The sequence below is a fragment of the Sturnus vulgaris genome, chromosome 4 (assembly GCF_052056855.1).
Source record: "Sturnus vulgaris isolate bStuVul1 chromosome 4, bStuVul1.hap1, whole genome shotgun sequence".
Taxonomy (NCBI): domain Eukaryota; kingdom Metazoa; phylum Chordata; class Aves; order Passeriformes; family Sturnidae; genus Sturnus; species Sturnus vulgaris.
The window spans coordinates 41,541,496-41,564,668 of record NC_142246.1 but is presented as its reverse complement, the minus strand read 5'-3'; the positions used below and the strand labels follow the sequence as shown (position 1 = coordinate 41,564,668).

Here is a 23,173-nt window from a genome sequence, read left to right as displayed (position 1 = left end):
CTCACAGGCTAAATTTCTGTTGTTATTTTTTTTATTTTTAAATGGAAGCTTCCCTAGATAGTGTGAAATTGCAGAAGATATTTATCCTTTTGACCTGAAAGATAATATGTTAGGATTTCATTATAATGATGAAATGTGATGCAAGGTATGTGATGATTTATTACTATTGGACTTATTTTATAAAAGTTTTTTTAAATGTAGAAATATAATTTATAGAATAAGTTTTTAAGATATCTTCTTATCCCTACATTTTAGTTAGACTCTGGTTTACAGTATTTAAAACCACGAGATTCCTCTGTAGACATCCTTTAAGATGACTATAAAAAGTTGGGGTCAGCAGTATCACTATTACCAAACTATACGATTATTAAATCCTTTAAAGATATTTTAGTTGTAAAGCTTACACACTTTGGGAATTCATATAGGTAATGTATTGAAACACATTTTCTGCCATTAAAACATCTCCCTGGTAGTCAGATGTTGTAGGACTCTTCTGTGTAGGCAAGTGTGAATCCTTACATGTGCAAAAAATGTGTTAGAATACCTATTGCCTGCAAAGCCTCTAAAAATTCACACAAGTTAGGCTGTAAATTAGACTTTCCAGGAATTAGATTATTTACTTTCTGAAAAAAGATGTAGACAATTTTATTACATATAGGCAATGCAGTTTACATAAAACAGCTCCTTCATTTTAAAACTCCATGTAATTATATGAGCATTAAGAGATATTTTAACATGAATATCACTAGTATGAAAAATTTGGAAATCTTAAATGTTTATTGTGCTTTTAACAAGGCTATTTTCAGTTCTATTTAACAGTTTTATAGACATATTAAACTCAGTTCTCAGCAAGTGTACTGCTTCTTTCTTACTCTCTGTAGAATCATATTTATATCTTTCCAGCACTGAGTCTTGTCTCAAAGAATAAATGTCCAGCCTCTTCTCTACCTGTTCTTCAGCATAATCAGCTTGTAATAACAAAGCATGTTGCAGATTTCTTTATATTTTTGATAACCCTTCTGGCAGTCTGGTAAGAATCAAGATGGAAGGGAAAAGGAGGACATGTAATATTAACTCAGAGGGAGATGGAAGAAAAGGAACATCTTCTGACAAGTGGTTTGCCCATGTTAAAATGTTCCTCACACATGAGTGATTTTCTTGGATGGCACTTCCTATTGAAATCTGGAAGAGAGAGTACACTCTTGACTGCTAGTGTTGTGATGGGTGCTCTGTCACATGCATCAGGCATTAAAAGAAGTATTGTGCTTATTGCATAACCAAAAGCATCACATTTAAGTAGTCTGATTAAAAAACCAAACCAAACAAATTGTGAAATTTGTTTGATGATAAAAGTGAAATTTTATTGTCATAAATTTCTGATGATCAAGAGAATGAGTTTGAATTTATGTATTAAATGTACATAAAAATATTTTATGCAGGCAAATGTGCTATTGGAAGAGGCATTATTACTTTGTACTGTATTTGCTTAGTCTGTCAAAACACTATTCATATATTCTTATATCTCTTGTTGCTGAAAGTAGGAAGAAACCCAATGAGTATTTGTAACAGTGTAAATCAGATCAGAGATCAGATACCTGCATCTAGTGGACATCCTGACACTCATGCCATAGAGATACTAAATAAAAGCAGTGGGACATAACTAGTTCTCTCAGCTATCAGGCCACTTCTTCTTGCTCTGTGATAACTCTCTGTTAACACCAGATTAAATGACTGCCAATCAATTCCCACAGGGTGACAGAGGGCAGATGTAGCAGCTATCACACCATCCCTCTTCAACTACAGGAATCCTGGCTATGGAAAAGAGAAATAAAATCCAGGCCCTCTTAATGTCTTCATAGCTGCTGACTTCTAGAAATTTTTCTTGGCTAATTGGTAACCATTGTATAATTGAACAGTTTTCCAACTCTTTCATACCAAGGCTAGATAGCTGTGAAAGATGCATGCAATAATTTTTTATCTGCCTGTGTTCATACTTTACAGGTAAAGCCTTATGTGCTTTACTTGCAGAAAGAGGTATCCCCTTAAAGCTTAAAGAAATACCTCATCATAAATCATAAACAGGTAATTTGGGGTGATAGATTGTCATTATGACCTTGACAGTTAAAAGGCTCTGCTGCTAGAAATGTGAATTGCCTCTATCCGTTACACTGTGTGCAAAAATACATAATACTGGATTATTCATTCTGAGATAACAGAAAAGAATGGAATTCAAAAACTATTAATTTTGATATATGATCAGTGGAATTCTGTAAGATTAGCTCTCTGGACTAAGGATTTTTATTTTTCCCTTTTTCTTATCACTAGGTTAAAAAGAGGTTTAGTGATTCCAATTGACTTTTAAAACTGTATATATACTAACTTAAAAAGACAAAGTTACATTGTGAGACTTGAGATAGCAGTGTAAAGGAGCTTTAAATGAAGGGCAATGTACATTTACTGGATTGTGTAGCTCACTAGAATTTTTTTTTTAAAGGAATTCCAGTCGATGTTGCAGTTAACATCTTCATTAACAGCTTTGGCTCAATTCAAGAGACAACTATGGTAAGAGTGAAATTAAATTCATGTAGTACACATGGAGATTTTCTTATTAAATTAATCTTCAGACTGAGGATTATGACTATAAAATAGAAATAATTATTGTGGTTGCAGACACTGAGAATTTATTTAATGGGGTTAGTGATTGACTGACTGTGATTTATGCCATAGACCTAAACCTATTAATGTATTTCACTCTATATATGTCCACAGATTATTGTAGCTTTAGAATCTGATTTACATGAAAGGAAATCCATGGTTTCTAAGATGTAAGAGATAGACTAATTTCCATAAGTTATTTCGTTCATTGGAAGAACTCATTTGGTAGTACGAGTTAAAGATCTTCTGAGAGTTATTACATAGGTTGCTTGGTGTGTTATTAAAAAAACCCCAAACTACTAAGACTGTATATGACAGAGAAAAAGAACAGACATGCAAAAGGATGAAACATATGGGTTATTTTTCTTATGTGGATCTGAAGATGGAAATAAATTGTGGAGGAATAGAAGGAGCATTATTAAAGGAATAGATTATCAATGACCATAGTCTTACTTTTGTTTATTTACTGCCTGAGAAAGATAAACTGGAGAGTGAAGGTTATAAAAATATGTTTCTAGTTCAGTCAGAAAATTTCAACGTGTCAATAACAGGATGAAATAATCCTCATTGCAATTTCGACTTCTTTTGTTTCTTTGGGAAATAAAATAATTTCAAAATATGAGTTGCTTCAGCAAAGACCTTTCTGGTATTTTTGGACTTGCAGGTCTTTTTTTGGCATGGTGTTTCCAATAAATACTATCAAAAATATTGCCAAAAATGCATTTAGTTATTGAAGATGTTCTGACCTGATCAGGTTTTCCTTTTGTGTAAAAAAGAGGAGAATGCACCATGTCATGCCAGTTCATGGAAAGCCACAGCCAAGACATGCACTCCCACACTCCATGAGTGGGAGTTCTGAGGCATTCCCTAATCACTTTAGTGACCTGCTGCATCTAAAGCATTGAGGCAGCTCCCAAAATCAAGTTGCTTTTTTTAATGCTGTGACTAAGGCACCATGAACCATTCTGACTCATAATGGCAGAGAAGCAATAAACCACCATACCACTAATAAGAAATAAAACATACCTTTTTATTGTTGGAAGTAAGTGCCCACTTAAAATTCAGAACCTGCTTACATGTTACCCTAATGAAATTTCAATAGGAATGCAGAGCCACTCCAAGTTGAACATAAATGGTGGCTGGAATGGTTTTCAATAGCTTGGCCAGAAATTTCTGTTTCTTTAGCTACTAGCGATTTATATTTGATTGCAAATGATAGCAAGACAATCAATGGCATTAGTGGGAACTGATATTAAAACCAAAAAAAAGTAAGTTTGCCCAAAAGGCCACGAGATTTATTTCTGAAAACAAAAAGAGGACTCAAATGTAAAGCGGGGCAGGGAGGAAGAGCAAGAAGGTAGAACTGAGATAAGTTCTTAAGATGACAAATATATTAGACCAAACTGTCCTTTCAAGTTTCTGAAATAATTGCATGCTTTAAAAACTGACTTTAAAGAGACTTTTTTACAATTCACCCAGATTCAGATAGTAATAAAACATGAATGTGAGAGATTTGCTTCTCCCCAGCCCCTCCAGAAAAAAGAAAATGCTCTCTACAGCCTCTATGTATGCCTATCTGTCCCTTCCTGATATAGTTACTTACAAATTTACTAGGATGTATCATACTATTGTGTGATAAGTCATGCTCTCCTCCATAATTCAGAACTTCAGCCATCATCCTTAATTTATTTTATGCCTTTATGTAGATTTCTATGTCTAGCGGATCACCGTGATAGCTAAGCATGTTTATGTGAAATCTGGATTTCTTCTTGATTGCCTTAACGTAGCACTGACAAAATTAAAAGTCAATATGTTCTTCCATGTATTACTAGAAAACTCTTCCTGCTGCAGTGGTCACTGGATATTCAGGAATCACTGCTCTCTTGGAGATAAGTTTGTACTTTTCTTCAAATGGTCTGGGTAATATACCAGACAGTAGAACAGGAAAAGATTTGTACTTCCAGAATCACAGGAAAAATATTTCCTGGAGGTGAGGCACCAAGTCTGTGGAGAATCCGAGGGGTCTCTGGTGTTCAGAAAAGGAGACATTTGCAGAAGTCTGCAAATGCAGACCAGCACTGCTGAAAAGGTTCCTTGGTGTTGGAGAAGAGAGTGTCTGGCTACATCTCTACTCTCTCTGGCATCGATGAGAATCATGAAGAGTATTGATTTATTGACTGTCTCTGAAATTACCAGAAGCTGCTAAACTCGTTGGAGTGTTATCAAAATTTGTGAAATAATATATTTCAAAGTATTTCAGTAAAGGAATTATTGTGATGATGCTTTGTTCTCTACAGCCACTTCTGGCTGTAGTAATTGAACACATAAATTTTTGCAAAATCTATGTGGGGGTAAAGCCATGCTAAAGCAATGATTCCTTCTTATGTGTGATGGAAGTGTGGGGAAAAATAACAATGGGTACCAGATGACTGGAAGAGAGGTCATGGTAGAAGGCTCAACAAACAAATGTGTAGAGTGCGAGTGAGAAAAGGCCTTGCATGCTGTCCTTCTGGTCCTGTGATAATTATATTCTTAGCTATGCAGTTGGTTCATCCTCAACAAAGAGTTGAGATTAGCTCCTTCTGAGGTAGAATCCACTTAGATTTAAGAAAGGAGGGACTTTCTTTGTAGAAAAGCATCAACATGTTTGAAGTTACTTTGTTTTAAAGAAAGTGAGTACCCTTTTTGTGGGTCCATGCCCAGAACCCTGTATTACTTTAATCAAGCCCTTGTGAAGTATCTGAGGGGCAAATGTTTACTCTGTGTCTAGAAAGGATAGTGTTCATGTTGTGTTTAATATTGAAGAGAATTGCAGTGCCTCCACACACTTACCAGGCAAGTCTTCTGGAAAAAACTAAGCAAAAGAACTAGTGAACTACAGAGAGAATCAGAATTTGTACAGATAAAAAGGAGAAGACCTTATGCTAGAGCTGCTACCTTCTGGTAAGCTCCCTTTACGTTGAATCCTGTAACTTGTCTCCTTCTATATTGTTAGACCACTTGTCAAGGATCCCACCATTAACTCTGTTTATGAGTTTGGTCCTGTTTTTTTCAGACTGCAGAATTGTGGTATAATATGGTGATTATGCCACATTTAGAAACTGTTTTTAACTGGATGATCAATTAAGGACTCTTAGGGATAGAGAGTTTCTGGTATAAATACCCATAGGACTATAATATTTTTTTTCTGTGATGATGTTCTGACTTTCTGTCTACAGAATCTATGTTCAAGGTTTTTGTTTGCAGTGTGACCTTTCTTCACTGACTCAAATGACAAAACACTACTTCTTCCTTCTTTAGAATCTTTCAGGTCTTTTTAATATTCGTGACTACAAAAAACATTCAGTTTCCTTATTTTAATCTTAAAAATGACATTTTCTGTTTCATTAAAAGGAAGCACTATTATGTTGCCTTTCTTTGTATTAGTGCAGTTTATGTAGTAAGTCTTTCATGATCTATGTGCTCTATTTTGCAGAAAGATGTATAGGCTATGCTTGTTTTCTGGCCTGAGGTGGTTTTCTGGCCACATGCCCACTATTTAGTAGACTTCTGAAATATTTCCTAGAATGCCTTCAAAATTCCCTGAAAACAATTTGCCTTCTGTTGGAGTTGCATGGGAAAACAAAGCCCTGCAGAATACCTCTGTGTTTCTTTCTACTTGACAGGTCCTCCTAGTTCTGATGCTGTTGAATATCTCTTCCATCCTCTTCCCCTAGTTTCAGGCTTCTTAGCTGCTCTTTGACTCTCCTTTACATAAAATGTCAATCACTCTGCAAATTTAAAAAAAAATTGTTAAAGGTACACCAGGAAGACCATGTTCTCCATGCAGGCTGCTTCTTCAGCCCCTGTTCAACTTAATTGTAAGACATTTACTGAGTCTTAAAATTCATCGTGCAAATTTGAGAGGGCTGGTTACAGACTTCTTTCAAGATAAATTTTTATCGTGCAAATTTTAGAGGGCTGGTTACAGACTTCGTTCAAGATAAATTTTTACCAAGTCATAGCCTTTACTTCTGCCAGATGCTGTAAAGGTGCACATTCTTCTAAGAAGCAGCCTTGTTGCACATTGTTGTTTGGCTAGCCAGTTTTGTATTGTGACATCTCTGCTTACTTCTACATTTTCTATATTGCCTCAAGTATGTGGTGACATTCCTCTCCAAGTATCCTTGTCAACATCTCTACTTTGGGACTGAACCTCCCCATTTTAGATTAAAGGGAATTTTCTTTCTCTTAGTTAAATGGGTACAGACTCAGGATCTTAAGATTTTGAAACATCTGATTGATTGGTGTTGATGTTCATTTGTAATAGAGCAAGGAAGGAAATAAAATGGTATCCACTTGATCTTTCTTCCAGTTCTTATTTTGCCAGTGCATTCTGCTTTTCAGTGATGTAAGCATCTTCTTCTACTGAATGGGTAAGCTGAAGGCAAGTGCTGGACAGTGGTTATCATTTGCCTATGGCTTTGAAAAGGCATCTTATTTTGTTTAAAATTAGGGTAATGCACTTTCTTATGGGGAAATTGAATTCAGTGTAACCAGTAGTGTAATGCTTGTGAGCATGAATCGTATGCAATATTTATCTCATATGGTTTAGAGTAATTTTTTATTCACTGAGAGAACAAGTGCATATGAAATGGGTACTTCAGCAAGAAGCAAGTAAAGGAAATTTTCAATTACATACATATAATTGAAAAGATACTTTCTGAGCTAATGACGTGAATTCCCCCCAATTATAAAGCTTCTCTATGAGAGCCTTCCAGTACAAATTCACTTCATATTAGCCATTATTTTTTTGCTTCTTCTTTACTTTGGCAAGACAACATAGGCCTTTGTATAAATAACGGTCAGACTATGTATATTTTTTTCCCAAACCAACTACCAAGTTACAAGTACTTAGTTTTGCTGCTTTGCTTTTCCTTACAATGCAGTAAGGAAAAATATTATACAGTACAGTGTAATAAAGAAATACTTGGGCTAATTTGACTGATGGACTTGACATGGGAAAGTGGGTGCTTTATTTAAATAGGCAGAGCAAAACAACAGAATAAATTATTCTGCATGAGGTATTAGCCAAGTGGACTCCTTCTGGTTGAAGTTAGCATGACTGTCTCAAGATGGCACCTGCTTTGGACTGTAAATGTAGTAAGTACAACAGAAGGTAATTCAATTGTATCAACAAAAAATGTGTAAGAGCCATTGACATGTAGAATAAAAATCTTTATAAAATTAGTTTGTATGAAGAATCCATTGACAAACCAAAAATATGTCAACAACCTTCACTCACACATTTCTAGCATTTTTCTATAATTGTAGAGCAGTAGAAGTGTTTTCATTGCACTGAAAGACACAGCTGTTATCTCAGGAGGCTTTGTACCTAACAGACAATTATGAAAAAACAAAGCACACTATAGAAGGCAACTAGGAAGACTGGAGATAGAAATAATCTTACATACAGAATTTTCATTCATTTGAATGGGTTTGTTTAACTTTATTTCAACAACAACTTTATTCTTTCTCTGTATGTGATCTGCCTAGTTTACATATACATCAAAAAGAGGCGCTGACTTAAATGTAAATGTAAAAAGCAAAAAGACTTAAGAGATAAGACTGAAAAATCATAGCTGACATTCTAGGTCACATTCTTCCTTCAGATGCTCACAGCTTTCACTAAGGACAGAATATGTGCAAGGTATCATTTTGCCCTGAGACACATGCTACTCCAATTCCCAAAAGCAAAATTAGGTTCTCATTGAGCATGGCTCTACTACTGTCCATCCTTCAGCCAGAGTCCTACCGATTTCAGAAGGAGATTTTCTCTGTAAAGCCTTGGTTTTGTCTCTTTGAGACTGATTCTGTTTCTCCTTTCATATCTGCTACCTCAGTATTTACGTTGCAAGCTGGCATCAGTTTTCCTGTTACCAAGATAGTCCCAGATCACTGATAGAAGGTCTGAGGCTGTTTTCTGGGTGTGTAGTATAAAATCTATTACCTATCTGGTCTGCTTCCTGCTTTTATAGTGTGATATTTTGCCATCAGTGTGCCAGTTAACCAAGTGGAGAGCAAACTGGAACTGGCACTCACAGGGTATCCTGGCAGAAGCGATATCATGCCTGCTGCCTGCAGCCATTTAGTGTAGTCAAACCATGGCCTTTCTCTGCCCTGCTGCATGCTTTTCTCTTTACCTGAGTAACAGGAGGCTGTTACTGAGGGGATGCAAAAATGACTCTAAAGTGACAATTTGATCCTTTGTTTAAGGAAAGTTGCTATATTCAAAACCATGAGTGAGATGTAATATGTTTGTAGTAAAGTCTGTTAAGCAACACTTTGTAATATAATTTGAATAGTGATTACTGTCTTTGTGATAGAAAAATCAGGGCATAATTTTTTTCTCTTCTGAGTCTGATTGCTTTTATTTCTCTATGGGGTTTTTGCTAGACTTTTACTAGTCTAATATTTTTTTCTTCTTCCCATCAGGATTATAGAGTCAACATCTTTCTAAGACAGAAATGGAATGACCCCAGACTCAAACTGCCCAATGACTGGAGAGGTTCAGATACACTAACAGTGGACCCAACTATGTTTAAGTGTCTTTGGAAGCCAGACTTATTCTTTGCAAATGAAAAAAATGCTAACTTCCATGATGTCACACAAGAAAATATCCTCCTTTTTATATTTCGGGATGGAGATGTCCTAGTCAGCATGAGGTATTTTATTTATATGTTTCCACTATTTTTTTAAAGTGATTTGATATGAAATATATATTCTGTATTAGTCTTACTAATGTAATACAATTTATTACTAATATTTAAATTTAGAAGACAGTTTCTAAGCAATGCTGCGATAAATTAAATATGTGTAAAGAAATCAAATGAAGGTGTTTTAAAGCATGTCAGTTGATAGCACTGCAGGTATGAGAAATTTGAGGTGTATATACATGTTAAATTAACACACTGAAATAATTAAATTTAAACCCTTTTGATAATTTATTAGGTTCCTAGAAGCATAATGGAGTGGATTATATAATATTTTTACATATATATATATATATTAAAAATTACATATGTAATCTATCTATATATAATAGATATAATAGATATAATAGATATAATATAGATATAGATATATCTGAAATACATCCTTCAGTAAAACAATATATGTTGCACACTACTTGAATTTTTGCAGCAACTGAAATAAACAATGATTGCTTGCTAAAGAAAAAGAGAAAGGCAGAAATTACAAAATTTGTAAATATGTATGCTTTCTAAAAGTACTGAGAAAAAGATCTGATTAAGTTCTATACCTTACTGGATATAATTTTTCTCAGAAGCCTCCAAATTGCTGTTCAATTTAATTGCAATTAACATATCTTTATTTGGTGGTCTGGCTTGGTTTACAAGTCAAAGGTATACATGATGCCACAAAAAGAGTCATCCACTGAAAACAGCAAATTAGTTGATTAAAAAGGAGGTCATAGTGAATGACAGATCTGGAGAGTTTATAGTTTATCATTTGTAGAGATCAGGCTAAATTTCCTAACAGAAATGAATTTTCTTCTGGTGTGAGCTGTAATGCATTGCCCTGATAGACGTAAGAATGATTATCTGAATATGCTGCAACATTACTTTTACATTTACTTGAGAAGCTAGATTCACATGAGCCTAGAAGAAGAAGAGGAAACAATATGAAAGCGTTTGGGGTCTTTTTTTTCTAATTTCAAAACAGGATGGGAAAAATAAGTCTCAAGACTATTGCTGGCAGTGATCAGAAAAGAAAATACATTGGGCAGAGTATTTCATTTGACTTGCTCTGAAGGTCTTGGTTTTGATTTCAGCTGCTTCTGTAGTTTTGAAGTGTGTAGAAATTAATATTTCAAAGTAATATTTCAAACTTCCAACTATGAAAGAAGTTTCCCATTTGAAAGAGCGAATGTTAAATGAAGCATTTAAATGTTTTTCAAATATTTTTTCTGGGTTGCAGGTATTTATAAATGACCTCAATAAATATGGTTAATGATTAGCGAATATTGAGTGAATACTAATGGAAGTGTTTCTGATGGAAAAATTATTCTCTGGAAACTTGCAAATAGGAAAACCAGGTTTAATGAAGTTAGAAATTATTGTCATCCTCTAAAAAAATCTGTTTATTTTAATAGCACACTCTGTTCTTACGTGATATGTATGCAGGTAAGATGAATTTTTTTAAGGACTGTTGTTTGGAGACATTTTTAAAATACGTAATTTCTTTGTCTTGTGTTTCTATTTACAGAGATGTTATCACGTATAAATGAAAGACTCTCCAGTTATCAAAATACTTGCATGGCAAAATGTGTTTGAGAGAAAGCTCTTGCACAAATAGTTAAGAATTAGGAAACTGAATGCAGGAATAAACAGCTACTGCTCACATCAGGGGAAGTAAACAGTAGACTCCCACAAAAGAAAAGTCTATTCTGTGTTCTGTGCTTTTCAGCATAAATAATCTGAAAACTCTGAATTTGCCAAGTGCATTTGATGATAGCAAAATATGAAGAATGGTAAAGATAAGAGACAACAGTGAGAACCACAAGTCAATCTAAGGCTTAGGCAACAAAGAATGGGATGAAATTCAATGTAAGCAACTGGAAATTATGCATGAGGGAAAAAACTTCACATAAAACCAGATTGATCTAGAGTTGGTTATTAGCAGCCAAAAAAATTAGCTTTGAGTAGTAATGGATAGTTCTCTGAAAATGTTACCTAATAGCTCAGTACTATTTGAGAAGGTGAATTGAATTCTTGAAAGTATTGGGGATTAAAGTTATGCCACTGTATAAAAGTATGCTATACTTACATCTTGAATGCTATTCTGGTCTTCCAGTTGTAGGAAGGGAGGCAGGGATAGTCAAAGGTATAGAGCAGCTGAGAAAGGCTGAACTTTTCAGACTAGAAAAAGCAAAATAATTGAGGTGGTGCCATAGAGGTCTCTAAATTACAAATGGCACAGAGACAATGGATGGACATTGATTTTTTGCCTTCTTTTACATTGAAAGAACTATGAGACAGATAGAAGTGTGATTAGAGTGTGTGCACTTAGCTATGGCGTTCTTTTCTGCAAGATGCTGTGGATGTTTATGTGGTGTCCGGGTTTAATCCCAGCTGGCAACTAAATATCATTCACTCACTTCCTCTTGACCTCAATGGGATGGGGAGGAGAGACAGGGAAATAAAGCCCAAAGAAGTTGTGGGTCAAGTACCAATAAAAAATTGCAGCAAATTAAAACAAAATATAAGTGTTAATGCTGATACTAATTGCAATAAAAGGCACAGGTGGAGAGAGACATAAAACCAAGAGAAACAAGTGATGCAAAATAGAATTGCTCACTACCTGCTGACAGATGCCCATCCCTTCTCTGCTGCCTCTCATCTCCTTGTGTACCTGCTCACTGTCAGAGTACGGGAAACTGAAAAGTCCTTGATTTAGGGTAAGCACTACTCAGCAACAACCAGAAACATCAGTGTGTTATCCATGTTATCCTCATACTGAATCCAGAACACAGCACTGTGCCAGATACTAGGAAAAAAATTAATTGTCCCGGATGAAACCAGGATATCTGGATTCCAGAAAGCAGCTGAAAGTAAAACAACTTCATGGAGACAATCTGTTGATGTCCCTTAAATACTGAAGAATCCCTTCTGGCTTAGGAAGCCCTTGAGGTGCAACTTTTGGATGCTGCTGGATATCTGGAAAAATAACACTTCCAGATTGCTGTAGTGTCATATTCTTCTTTAGAAGTCTGTCATTGGCCGATGCTGGAGACAGGACTCTGTTCTGTATGGACATTTGGTTTGGTTATTCTGTGACCTATATGTATTTTGTCTTGTATTAGCAGTTCTCTAATTTGTGAGCTTCTATGTGTTTAAAACCCTCTATAAAATTTTATTGTCTTATTTTATGCTAGAGAGATCTCCATTGCAAACTGCTAATTATAACTTCTAAACTTTGTTTCTGCTCTTTTAGAGGATGAAAATCAGAAACCTGTGATTTTTTCTTTCTCGTGGCCATCTATTGCTTACCTGACAGCTCACACTGTTTTTAAATACCATTTCTGTATTTTCAGATTGTCTATTACTCTGTCATGCCCTTTGGACTTGACCTTGTTTCCTATGGATACACAGCGCTGCAAGATGCAGTTGGAAAGCTGTATGTAAATCACTCTGTCCATAAAAACAGTTCTCTTCTTGGCATGCATGAGAATCAAAAAAAATTATTAACTTTGTTTCCTTCATCTCAACGTTTTTAATGAATCATGACATTGATACTCACTGGTTCCTACCAATGTACATTTCCCTATCAAAGATATTTCTTACCGTTATGACACTATGCACTCTTTATTTTAGCTTTTGCTATCAACCAGAATGGTAACTGAGGCCTTTTATAAAAGCATTTACAATAAGCTGAAATAAATAGAAATATATAATTTGGAAAGAAGAATGGTTTTGCCAGGTAGTTTTAACTTCCACAACGTGTGCTGCATTGTGGATTGTTGGAGTCCAATTTATTCCCTTGCATTGATGATGCATTGGTATTGTTTGGAATTCCTTTGATACAGTACCAGAGGAAAAGTATTTGATGCCAAAGCAGTGAGATCACCTCTTGGAAGTGGTTTCATGATGTGTTGTGGATGTAGTCAGGCATCTATTCCTGGTTTCCAGGTGATTTAATCTTACAACAGGACAGACACGTCACATCTCTGAAGGGCTTTATGCCATGCTGGAAGTTGCAGACAAAATGTTTCTGAAATCCATTTTCCTTCCCGTGCCCCAAGTATGCAGGTGTCTACTCAGCTACAGCTTTTTCCAACACTTTACTTGAATATTGTGAGTCTAACTTGGTGATCCCTGTTTTCCTGAATAAGGATGAGCATGAAGCAGAGAGAAGTCTGCTCCTGCTGTAACATAAAATTGTTCGGTTCTTACTCCAGCAGGTCAGGTTGGAAAGGTGAGGTTAGGGAAAGGAAGTCACAAGTGAAGAAAAAGTAAGGTTAACCAAAGCTAGGCAGGGTATCACAATGGGGACAAGGTTAATAATAATAAAAATTATTATTATTAATAATATTAATATTATTATTACTATTATTATTATTATTGTTATGTTTTACAATTTTGGTTTTGACAGTCAGCATTTATATTTAGAATTTTTGTATGTCCATAGTAATTTTGTTCATCCCTTCTATGTATGTACATTAGCTGAAGTAATCTCTTATGGAAAACCCAAATCAGTTTGGAGTCAAACTGGAATTAGTTAGTGATACTAATGGAAGTTCACTCAAGATTTCTCAGTCCAGAAAGTCCACTTCCTTTACAAGCGTTGAAAGGTATAATCATGCAATGATAAATTACTTAAAAAAAAAAAAGCTAAGATGATATATTCAAATTCAGTGAATTTGCTTCATTGAAAAGGCTGTGCACTAAACTTTCTTCTACCTTTTAATTCAGTTATCAAAAGTAAGAAAGGTACCCAAGACTTCCTATCTGTCCTTCCAGTTCTTTCCTGTTAGCCATTGGCAGTTTTATTCTTAGGTTATTTTCAAATGAATATTTTGTTTTTACTTGCTAAACTTCAAAATAAAAAAAGGCCGTCAGTTGTTACTAAGATGTTCTTGTATCCACAGTTATCATATCTCCAGTTCTGCATATTCCTATAGACAAAATTTTCACTCTCCAGTAATTGTTATCATAAAGAATCTTGGCAGTTTTGTGATATGCCGTGTGTTAGAATGGACATTAATACAATTTATTTGTATAGTATATTATAGAGCTTTGAAACATTGTGATTTTTATTAAATTATTGTGAATCTTAGAGACATCATTTATGAGCAGTTTACTTTCTAATCACAGCTGTTTTTCAAAAATTAAAAAGAATAATCTAATGCCCCTAGCAAAAAAATGGCTCTTTAAACATTTTTCTCTAGCTTTGAACTGAAAAATTATGCATTCCAACTCCATCTTTTTTACATTTCCTCCTCTCTGTTCCCATCTAACACTCATTATCTCTGAATTAAGTTAATCTTTAATGAACAGAAGGTAGCAAAAAAATGGCATGTAAAATCATGATTCTGATTATGCATATTTAATCAATATTGCTTTATTCTTGAATATTGTGAGTCTAACTTGCACTGCCTCTCACTTGGTGGTGGTACATATATTATGATTTGGGCACTCAGAGGTTTGCTGAGGTCTGTCTGCACTGAGTAGGTCATGAAGGCGCTGAGCTAATTTCCATAGGACTGCACATCTGCTGTGATTCCTGGTCAAGTATTTCCTTAATGGCAATGCTTTCATGAATCAGGGCTTGTAGTCCTGCGGTTGTTTTACACAAACACCAAGATTCATCATGGTAATTGAGTCGTTAAATTCTTTTGAAGTTTCTCAGACTCATAAGTGCTGTTTAAATTTCAGCTTTTTCATATTTGCTGGAGTATGAAAGAATATGAAGGCTTGAAAGCTGTGGAACATACAGCTTTGCTTTCTTTGTTTGAAAAGTACACACTGTAACAAATACCTCTTAGTCATCCTAATATTGCTGCTAATGTAATGTTTCATCCACTAAGTCGTAATTTTGGCCTACATAAAAATGCAGATTAATTAATTTTTGTATTTATTTATTTGAATTGGAAATAAAAAGAAAAATACTGAAAGATATACAATACATATATGCTACGTTTTCTTGCAGAGTTTACTGTGATTGAGGTGGTTCTTTAAACAATTTATTTTTTCTTGTAGTTGGTTACACAACTGATGACTTACGGTTTATCTGGCAGTCTGGAGATCCTGTACAGCTAGAGAAAATTGCTTTGCCTCAGTTTGATATTAAAAAGGAGGATATTGAATATGGTAACTGTACCAAGTATTACAAAGGCACAGGTATGTAATGTATTTCCTTGATAAAAATCTCTAAGCTTCCTTCAATTACTGTTTATAGTTAATGGATAATATTCCAGCCCATGTCTTACATTTCCTTAGATAAAATAAATTACTTTTAATTAATAAGTGGTTCATATAATGCTAAGTTTAATATGTGATTATTACAAACTAGTTCAAATATAGAAAGGGCCAAGCTGAAGAGACTAAATGTTTGTCTTGGCATTGCTTACATACATCGAGATCTTACCATCACCATTTTATTTCTATGGTCCTAATACTTATTTATGCTTGTAAATGTCAAACTTTTCTGAACTAATGTTCATGCAGAATCATTCCAGTTGCAGCAAAGTGGGTAATTTTGATTTTCTGGTTAGACTTTTGTTCCATAAGTGGATAGTACTAGAGTGTAATTCCAAATGCTTCACCCTGCGGGTTCTTCCTTTTTCTAAATGTGTTGGAAATTTTGTCATTTTTGAAAGCTGCTTGCAATCCTCATAGCTCTATTTATTTATTCCCATGATTACTTTTTAAATGTGGGCGCAAATTTTTCCAATGGTTTCTGTACTCTAGCTTTTAATGATTTACCTTTTTCACATTGATTGTTTTCTGCCTACGATTATATCCAAACTGCTTGTGCTGTGACAACCACAAGACATTCTACAAGAACAGCTGTATTTTAGTCAGTGCTTTTACATCATGGGAATAGATCTTCTATTAAAACTCAATTGGGAAGTCTGTGGTGCTGCAGCTTCTGAGGACCCTCTGCAAGTTTCTTGTTGCCTATTAAGCTGAAGTGTTACTTGCAGTTGCTCCTGTGGTAGATTCCAAGCCTGGAAAGATCTCAAGGAACCTTAGCAGATCTCAGAGTTAAGAATTTAATTTTAAAAGATAATGAAAATAAAAGTGGGCTTTGGTTTTTAACTGCAGCATGAGTGAAATCTCAACCTAAGAACATAATTCAGTCTCTCAGGTGATTTATAACTTGTAAATAATAAGAAATCAGCTCTCTTCAGGAAAATTCTGATTTTTTGCAAGCAAATCCAGCAGCAGGAGGTGATTGCATTCAGAATATGGTAAAACTTTACTAAGCAGTGAGAAGAATGCTTTTTCTTAATTAAAAAATGAAATTATTGAAAAAAAATAGTCATAAAGTAATGAAAAACTAAAGGAATGGATCTTGCATTTCCCAAATGAAATTCGTACAAATGGGAAAATTGTAAAACTTATATACTATTGTGATTATTTTGAGGTGTCCCCTAAATCTGAAATTAAATGTCTAAAAAATCTTTAGATATTTCAGGTATTTTTAAGAACCTTGAAGAAAAATATTTAAGAACTATACACAAAAAAAATCAGTGGTGTTCTCTCAAGTTTCAGCAACTTGTGACCACAAATGATATAGTGCAAAATGTTTAGTAAAATATTCATGTTCTGTGAGTGTGCTTTGAACATTAAAGAACATGAGAGAACCATTTTGAAAAGTTTTCACAATTCTTTTATTGCAAATCTATTCTGTTAAGAACCTTCGTTTAATCTCATAGCCAAAACCAGAATTAATAATTCAGTAATATGTGTTGAATATTTAGTACTCTGAAGTATTTTTAAAGACTATTTTCAATGTTCCATTTTTAAAATTTACTTGAAAATTCTTATGCTGAAGGTATTTTTTAAGAACATATTTCACACACAGAGCTAAATAATTTTGTCAGATAATCAAGAGAAGTTTTTGCATCAAGGAGCAGATTTTAAAATTATGTCTTATGTAGGAGTTCCCTGACAATTGCAAAACGCCTTAATCTTTACTGCCTATTTCTGTCAACTGATATTTTATCATACCTACCTAAGCTGAAAGAGGGTCAGGAAATCTGGGCTGCTTTTGTAGCAATACATTGAATATTTATATTTGCAAATTTCCTGTTATTCATCAGTTTTATGACAGATCAAATAGGTCCTTTGAGTTGAATGGTGAGGGCAATAGATACTATACTCTGTCTGATGAAATATTATTCAAATGAAGGCATGCAAAATGCATTTCCTACATAACATAAACAAATAATGACTTTGAAGGTCATCCCTCATCTGAAAACAAAACCTAAAAGTGTCTGGAATCCATTCATAAATTATAGAGGGGAAAATTTTCAGCCAACTGATCACTGAAGATGATAGAATGAACTATAAAATACAGTATAGTGCCTTCTACACAAGGATGTTTGTCCTTAATGTTTTACAGTTCTGTTGTTATAGTGTTTGTATGCCCAAACAAGACTTTTATGATGACGTATCATTGTACAGCACTTAGCTGATACAAGATGAAAGGTAAAGAGAGAACCTTTTGACACATTCTATCTTCTAAACAAGTTTCTCACCAACTGGATCGATAAATACAGTCTGATTTGAATATTGAAGTTGTTGTAATATAACATAGGAATGCCTTTTTCTTGTGATAGAATAGTTTTTGAAGTTTTCAGGTTTTTTCCAACACTGTTGTGTTATAATTAATATGAAAATTCCAATTCTTCTAATTGAGTGAAAATATGGACAGAAATTATTTTCGGGTTATCAGACTTCTTGAAACATTTGTTATCTCCAGTAAAAGGTCTAGTAACTGCAACTTTGTTTTGTGTTGAATTTGTCTTAAACATCTTCTGAAGTTTGTGTGCTTTAGATCTTAATTTGAAAAGGCTTGATACATTGTTCCTTGTTTACAAAATCTGCAGCTTTTCAGAATGTTTTTTTTTTTAAATGTCTGTAGCAATTTTAGAAGTCATTTGTACTAGCTTTCAGTACTGGGGAAATCTCTGGTTAGAGTCACATTCAGAGCAACTCTTTCCATTCTCAACCTGCTAGACTAATATTTCTTAATTCATCTTGCACAAATTAATGCTAAGTAGGATTTTCAGATGAGCTTAAGCTAGTAGTACTGCTAGACTCCATTGGTTTTATCTGAACTGCATCTTGAAGCCAGCATCAAGCTGGGAGTCACTTCAGCCTCCTGCTGCACTGAAAAGTGGAAGGGTTCCTTACAGAGCACAGAGTACCACAACCTAACCACACTTGGTGCTTAAGTAGATCTATGTTATGAATTTTTTTTTCAAATGAAGTTCTTTACCTTTATAAAGAAAATCAAAGCATTGAACTTTTGCTCTTAAGCGGGAAAAGACCTGGAAGATACAGATCAGAGGTTCACCTGCAAAGCACATTAAACATTAATGCATTTATTTCTTTAAAGGTTATTACACTTGTGTAGAAGTAATCTTCACTTTAAGAAGACAAGTTGGATTTTACATGATGGGTGTTTATGCTCCTACGCTGCTAATTGTTGTTCTATCCTGGCTGTCATTTTGGATCAATCCTGATGCAAGTGCTGCAAGAGTACCACTGGGTAACCTGCATTTTCAAGTACTGTCACAATCCACTGTAACACCATTGAGCCATTCTCAGTTGCTTTGGCTACATGACACTGAACCCTGAAAGCAACTTCACTTCCATTATCTGCTCATCATCTTCACTGAAATCTGCTCATTCAAAGTCCTATAAACTCCACCTTGGGATTAAGACTTCACTTGATAGTAGTTCCAGCATTTGAGTAACAAGCATCATGTCTCTGTTACTCTCAGCCTGGACAAATCTGATCCATCTATGCACGGGTGATGCTGCAAACACTGACAATATGCAGTTTACAAGAATTTCAGCATTTGAATAATCAGTAAGAAAGCAGAATGATAAGTGAGGCTCTAAATAGCTACCTATTGGAGAAGCCTTTCTGAAAGGTAATAGAAATGATATTTGGAAAAGAGCTAGCATTCCTGTTACCTGACTGGCTTTATTTCATTAGAGACTCACTCCATGACAGTACTTCAAGCTCATGCAGTCATGCTGCTCAGCACAAGACAGTAGGCAGGCCCTTCATTTATTATGAAATAGCAGGACACAAACTAAATAGTAACAATATTATCCCTCCAGCTGCCTGCCTTGCTCAGAAACCTCTTACCCACGCTGGAACCACCACACCCTTGCAGGATATAACTCTTGTGCAGACTTTCCCTTTCTTTTCCTTTTTTTTTTCTTTTTACCTTTAAATAGTTACTTGCAAAGGAATCTCAATCTGTATTAGTTTCATGTCAAGTAACCAATATAATCTTTTACCTTGAAAAGTTGCAAGGTTGCATTATATAATGCAAAACTTTAAGAGAACGTTTGAAAACAAAAAGGATGAGGAAAATGCAACATTAAAAAGAATGAAAGAGGAACCAAGCTGTACCACCATTTTTCCATGCTTCAAATATTGAACCAGACGGGCTTATTAAAGATATATTAGATTTATAAGACTCTTAGCATATATCTAAGTAACATGGGTGTCTCTGTAATTAAATATGCATGTTTATTTATTGTTTATTTATTTTGTTCATTTTAAGTGTTTATTGGCTTCTTTCATGTATTAGTATTCCTGAAATAATGAGTTTTCAAAGATACTAGCCATTGGCCTGGCTATGTGACTTTTCCTTAATCCCCAGAAAAACAAAAAACCTCTAAATCTGACACTCCCTTAGTTGAGTCAGTATTTAGTATGACAGTTACTGTCACTGGGGTAAGATATATCTTTCTACAGTTTCAGGAGAGCAACAAATTAATTCTTCTAGCAACATCCTTGAGATCCTTGACCTTGAATTATAACAAAATTAACATTTGTGTGTCAGGTAAATGATATCTAGCCCCAAGAAAGTGTACCAGTTACAAACCTTATTAGATAAGAAGCTGCTTCCGATCTTTCAGATTATATATATTTATGCTCCTCACTCACATTTGAGCCTTAAGCTTTGGATTGTGATAAGTAGGCACCTAGTGCACCTGCTGCCACAAGTGCAGCTTACAACTCTGGTACTATGGTCTCCGAGGCCATGCCAACATTCATCAGGCAGAAAATGATTGCTGAATAGAATATTTCTGTGCTTCTGTCTCACGTTATTGTTACTTTGAAAACCTGGAAGTCTCTTAGACTCTGAGAGTGAATCCATTGTAGGAATCCATACAAAAGGAAATTAGCTTCTGGTTACCACCATGACCTCAGTTGCTCTACTGAACATGTTAATAAAAGCTCCAAAAAAATCTTTTCAGCTAGAATTTATAAGTGAGTTCTGTAGAATTCAATTCAAGATTGTAAGGTGTAGTATTTTAAGGCCAAAAATGTGGATTTACAATGTTTTTGGCACCAGGCATGGTATTAATTATCACATTGTAAGATAGTAAACACTTTAAAGTTGGTAGGAAAAAAATACTATATCCAAGACGTTGAGCCAGTCCATGTTATTGGCTAATTTGGTTATTCAGGAGGAGGATAGAGGCTTCAGCAGTCAAGCATAGTCATGCATGGTACTTGGCACAGTACACTGTTAGACTGCGTGCTGGACAGGCAAATGTGTCCTAGGTATATTAAGAGGCAGTATGGCCTTTAGTTTACTTGTTAATGGAATTCCTTGTGATCCATAGTGTCCATCCCCAGTCTGCAGGTGTTGGTAAGTGATTTTTTTTCCAAAGAGAAGCATTCTATGTTCACGTTTTATCCTGGTGAAAATGTTTGTATGTGAATGCTACAGATGCAGTAGATGAAAAGTAATCCAGAGTGTACGCTGAGGATTCAGTTCAGTATTTGCTATATCATTCTGTTCTGAGATAACACATCTGGTCATTCTTTATTATCCCCATGGAAAAACACCATCCAGCTTTGCAGTGATACCTTGATACTACACATTTCTAAATCAAACATCATAAAATTTTGTGGTTTAAAATGACATGACTGTAAGCATTTCTTTATGCTTCAGTGTTCTAAGAGCTAGTGAATTGTCCATTTGAGTTTAATGCTAAATAAAGTATCATTTCAATCTTTTTGAAATCCAAATGGGAACAGTAGCTGAAGAATGTGTTGTTTGTGATCAAGTAGAAATTAATATATTCATAGGCCAATACAGATAGTTTCATTTTCATTTACATTTTCACATCCTCAGTTACTTAAAATGGATCTGAAGGAAATCATCTCTCTATGAATGAAAAACATTTTCATGCAGTATAAGAAACGTAGTTGAGACTAACTGAATATCTCTTTTTGGCCAACATTTTTATAGACATCAATTCTATTTCATTAAGCCTCCCACTCATAAATAAATATTTTTATAATTAGCATTCCCAAACCCAAAATGGAGCATTCTGAACTTGGAGATTGAACTAAGTTTTCCCCACATGACTGCCATTTCTAAAGTCAGCTTTCTCCAAATGTAGCTATTCATGCTAATATTTTCACAGGAGCCTGTGAGAAATCTTTCTTTGGGGTCAAGCTTGTATTTTGTCTCTTGTGATATGAACCCTGTGTTGATAATGACATTTGGAAGCCTTATTAGGGGAAATACTTGGTGAAATCCATGATGAGTGAGACCTTTTAACAGCCTTTGCACATGTGGGTTTTTTTCATCATAAGGGCTTCATGAAATGTCCTTTATCAAAAAAGCTTCCTCTAGATCCTGGAAGCTCAAATAGAAAATAATTGTAGACCGTCACTCACCTCCACACTTTCATCTTCTCAGTGAATTGGGAACAAAGGCTTTTTGATTTGCTCGTACAGCTTTGCTCTTCAGCAAAAACTTCCCTTTCACCTAAGGTCTGAATATCACACTTGTGAACAGGTCATTCAGAGAATTGCTCCTGCTATAGCACAGTTTAGATTTCTGGGACAATGCTAGTCTAATTTAAAGGACTTGGAGGTTTTTTGTTTAAGTGTCATGAATTTCTCTTCCACCTACCCAGAATTAAATGCACATTGTTTTTTCCAACTGTGTGATATGTGTTGGGACAGGGAATAACAACCGGTTTAGCCTCACTTATTTGTTTCTCTGCCTGTAAAATGGAAATATTAATCATTAATAATTCATCATTAACTGCACTACCTACCTAAGTGTTTAACTTGTTCATTAGCTGAAGGCATGTGCACTTTGTACACCTGCTGCACTGACCACATTGTGAAGTCCCATTCACTGTTGCAAAACATCATTCACTATTGTCTGTTTCAGAGGAAGAGCACAGCCAGTATCATTAAAGGGAAGTTTCTTTATTCAATATATTGTATTCTTTTTTTGTAGGTATTTTCTCAGTGCTCAGCTTGGCATCTGAATGTACCACTCTTGCTGCTGAACTTCCCAAAGTTTCTTATGTGAAGGCCTTAGATGTCTGGCTGATCGTTTGCCTTCTCTTTGGGTTTGCATCCCTGGTGGAATATGCTGTGGTTCAGGTAATGCTAAACAATCCAAAGAGAATTGAAGCTGAAAAAGCAAAGATTGCTAAGGCAGAGCAAGTGGAAGGGAAGGGTGGAAATGCTTCCAAGAAGAACACTGTGAATGGCACAGGGACTCCTGTTCACATCAGCACTTTACAGGTAGGAGCTGCAAAGCTTTGTATGTAAAATCAGCATTCTTCTCTATTAACCCAATTCCAGGAATATACTGTTTGTAATAATTTTGAATAGTGCTTAATCTTGGAAGGGGCCAAGACGTTAAAAACATGCTGGTAATTAATGACTAGCAATCTGACAAATTAGTCCCTAGTGATTTGGGGTCAGAAGTTCTAAGTGAAAA

At 35.0% G+C, this 23,173-nt stretch overlaps 1 protein-coding gene across 3 annotated transcripts in view; it reads left to right on the top strand.

Moving 5' to 3' along the window:
* Nucleotides 1–23,173, top strand: part of GLRB (glycine receptor beta) — a 49,162-nt gene that overhangs the window by 13,225 nt on the left and 12,764 nt on the right. For all 3 annotated transcript variants that reach the window (XM_088163673.1, XM_088163672.1, XM_088163674.1), the window contains 6 exons: nucleotides 2,495–2,562; nucleotides 9,130–9,359; nucleotides 12,749–12,831; nucleotides 15,414–15,554; nucleotides 18,784–18,936; nucleotides 22,682–22,974. In XM_088163673.1, the coding sequence (XP_088019799.1) occupies nucleotides 2,495–2,562; nucleotides 9,130–9,359; nucleotides 12,749–12,831; nucleotides 15,414–15,554; nucleotides 18,784–18,936; nucleotides 22,682–22,974 (968 nt within the window). The remainder of the gene's footprint in view (nucleotides 1–2,494; nucleotides 2,563–9,129; nucleotides 9,360–12,748; nucleotides 12,832–15,413; nucleotides 15,555–18,783; nucleotides 18,937–22,681; nucleotides 22,975–23,173) is intronic.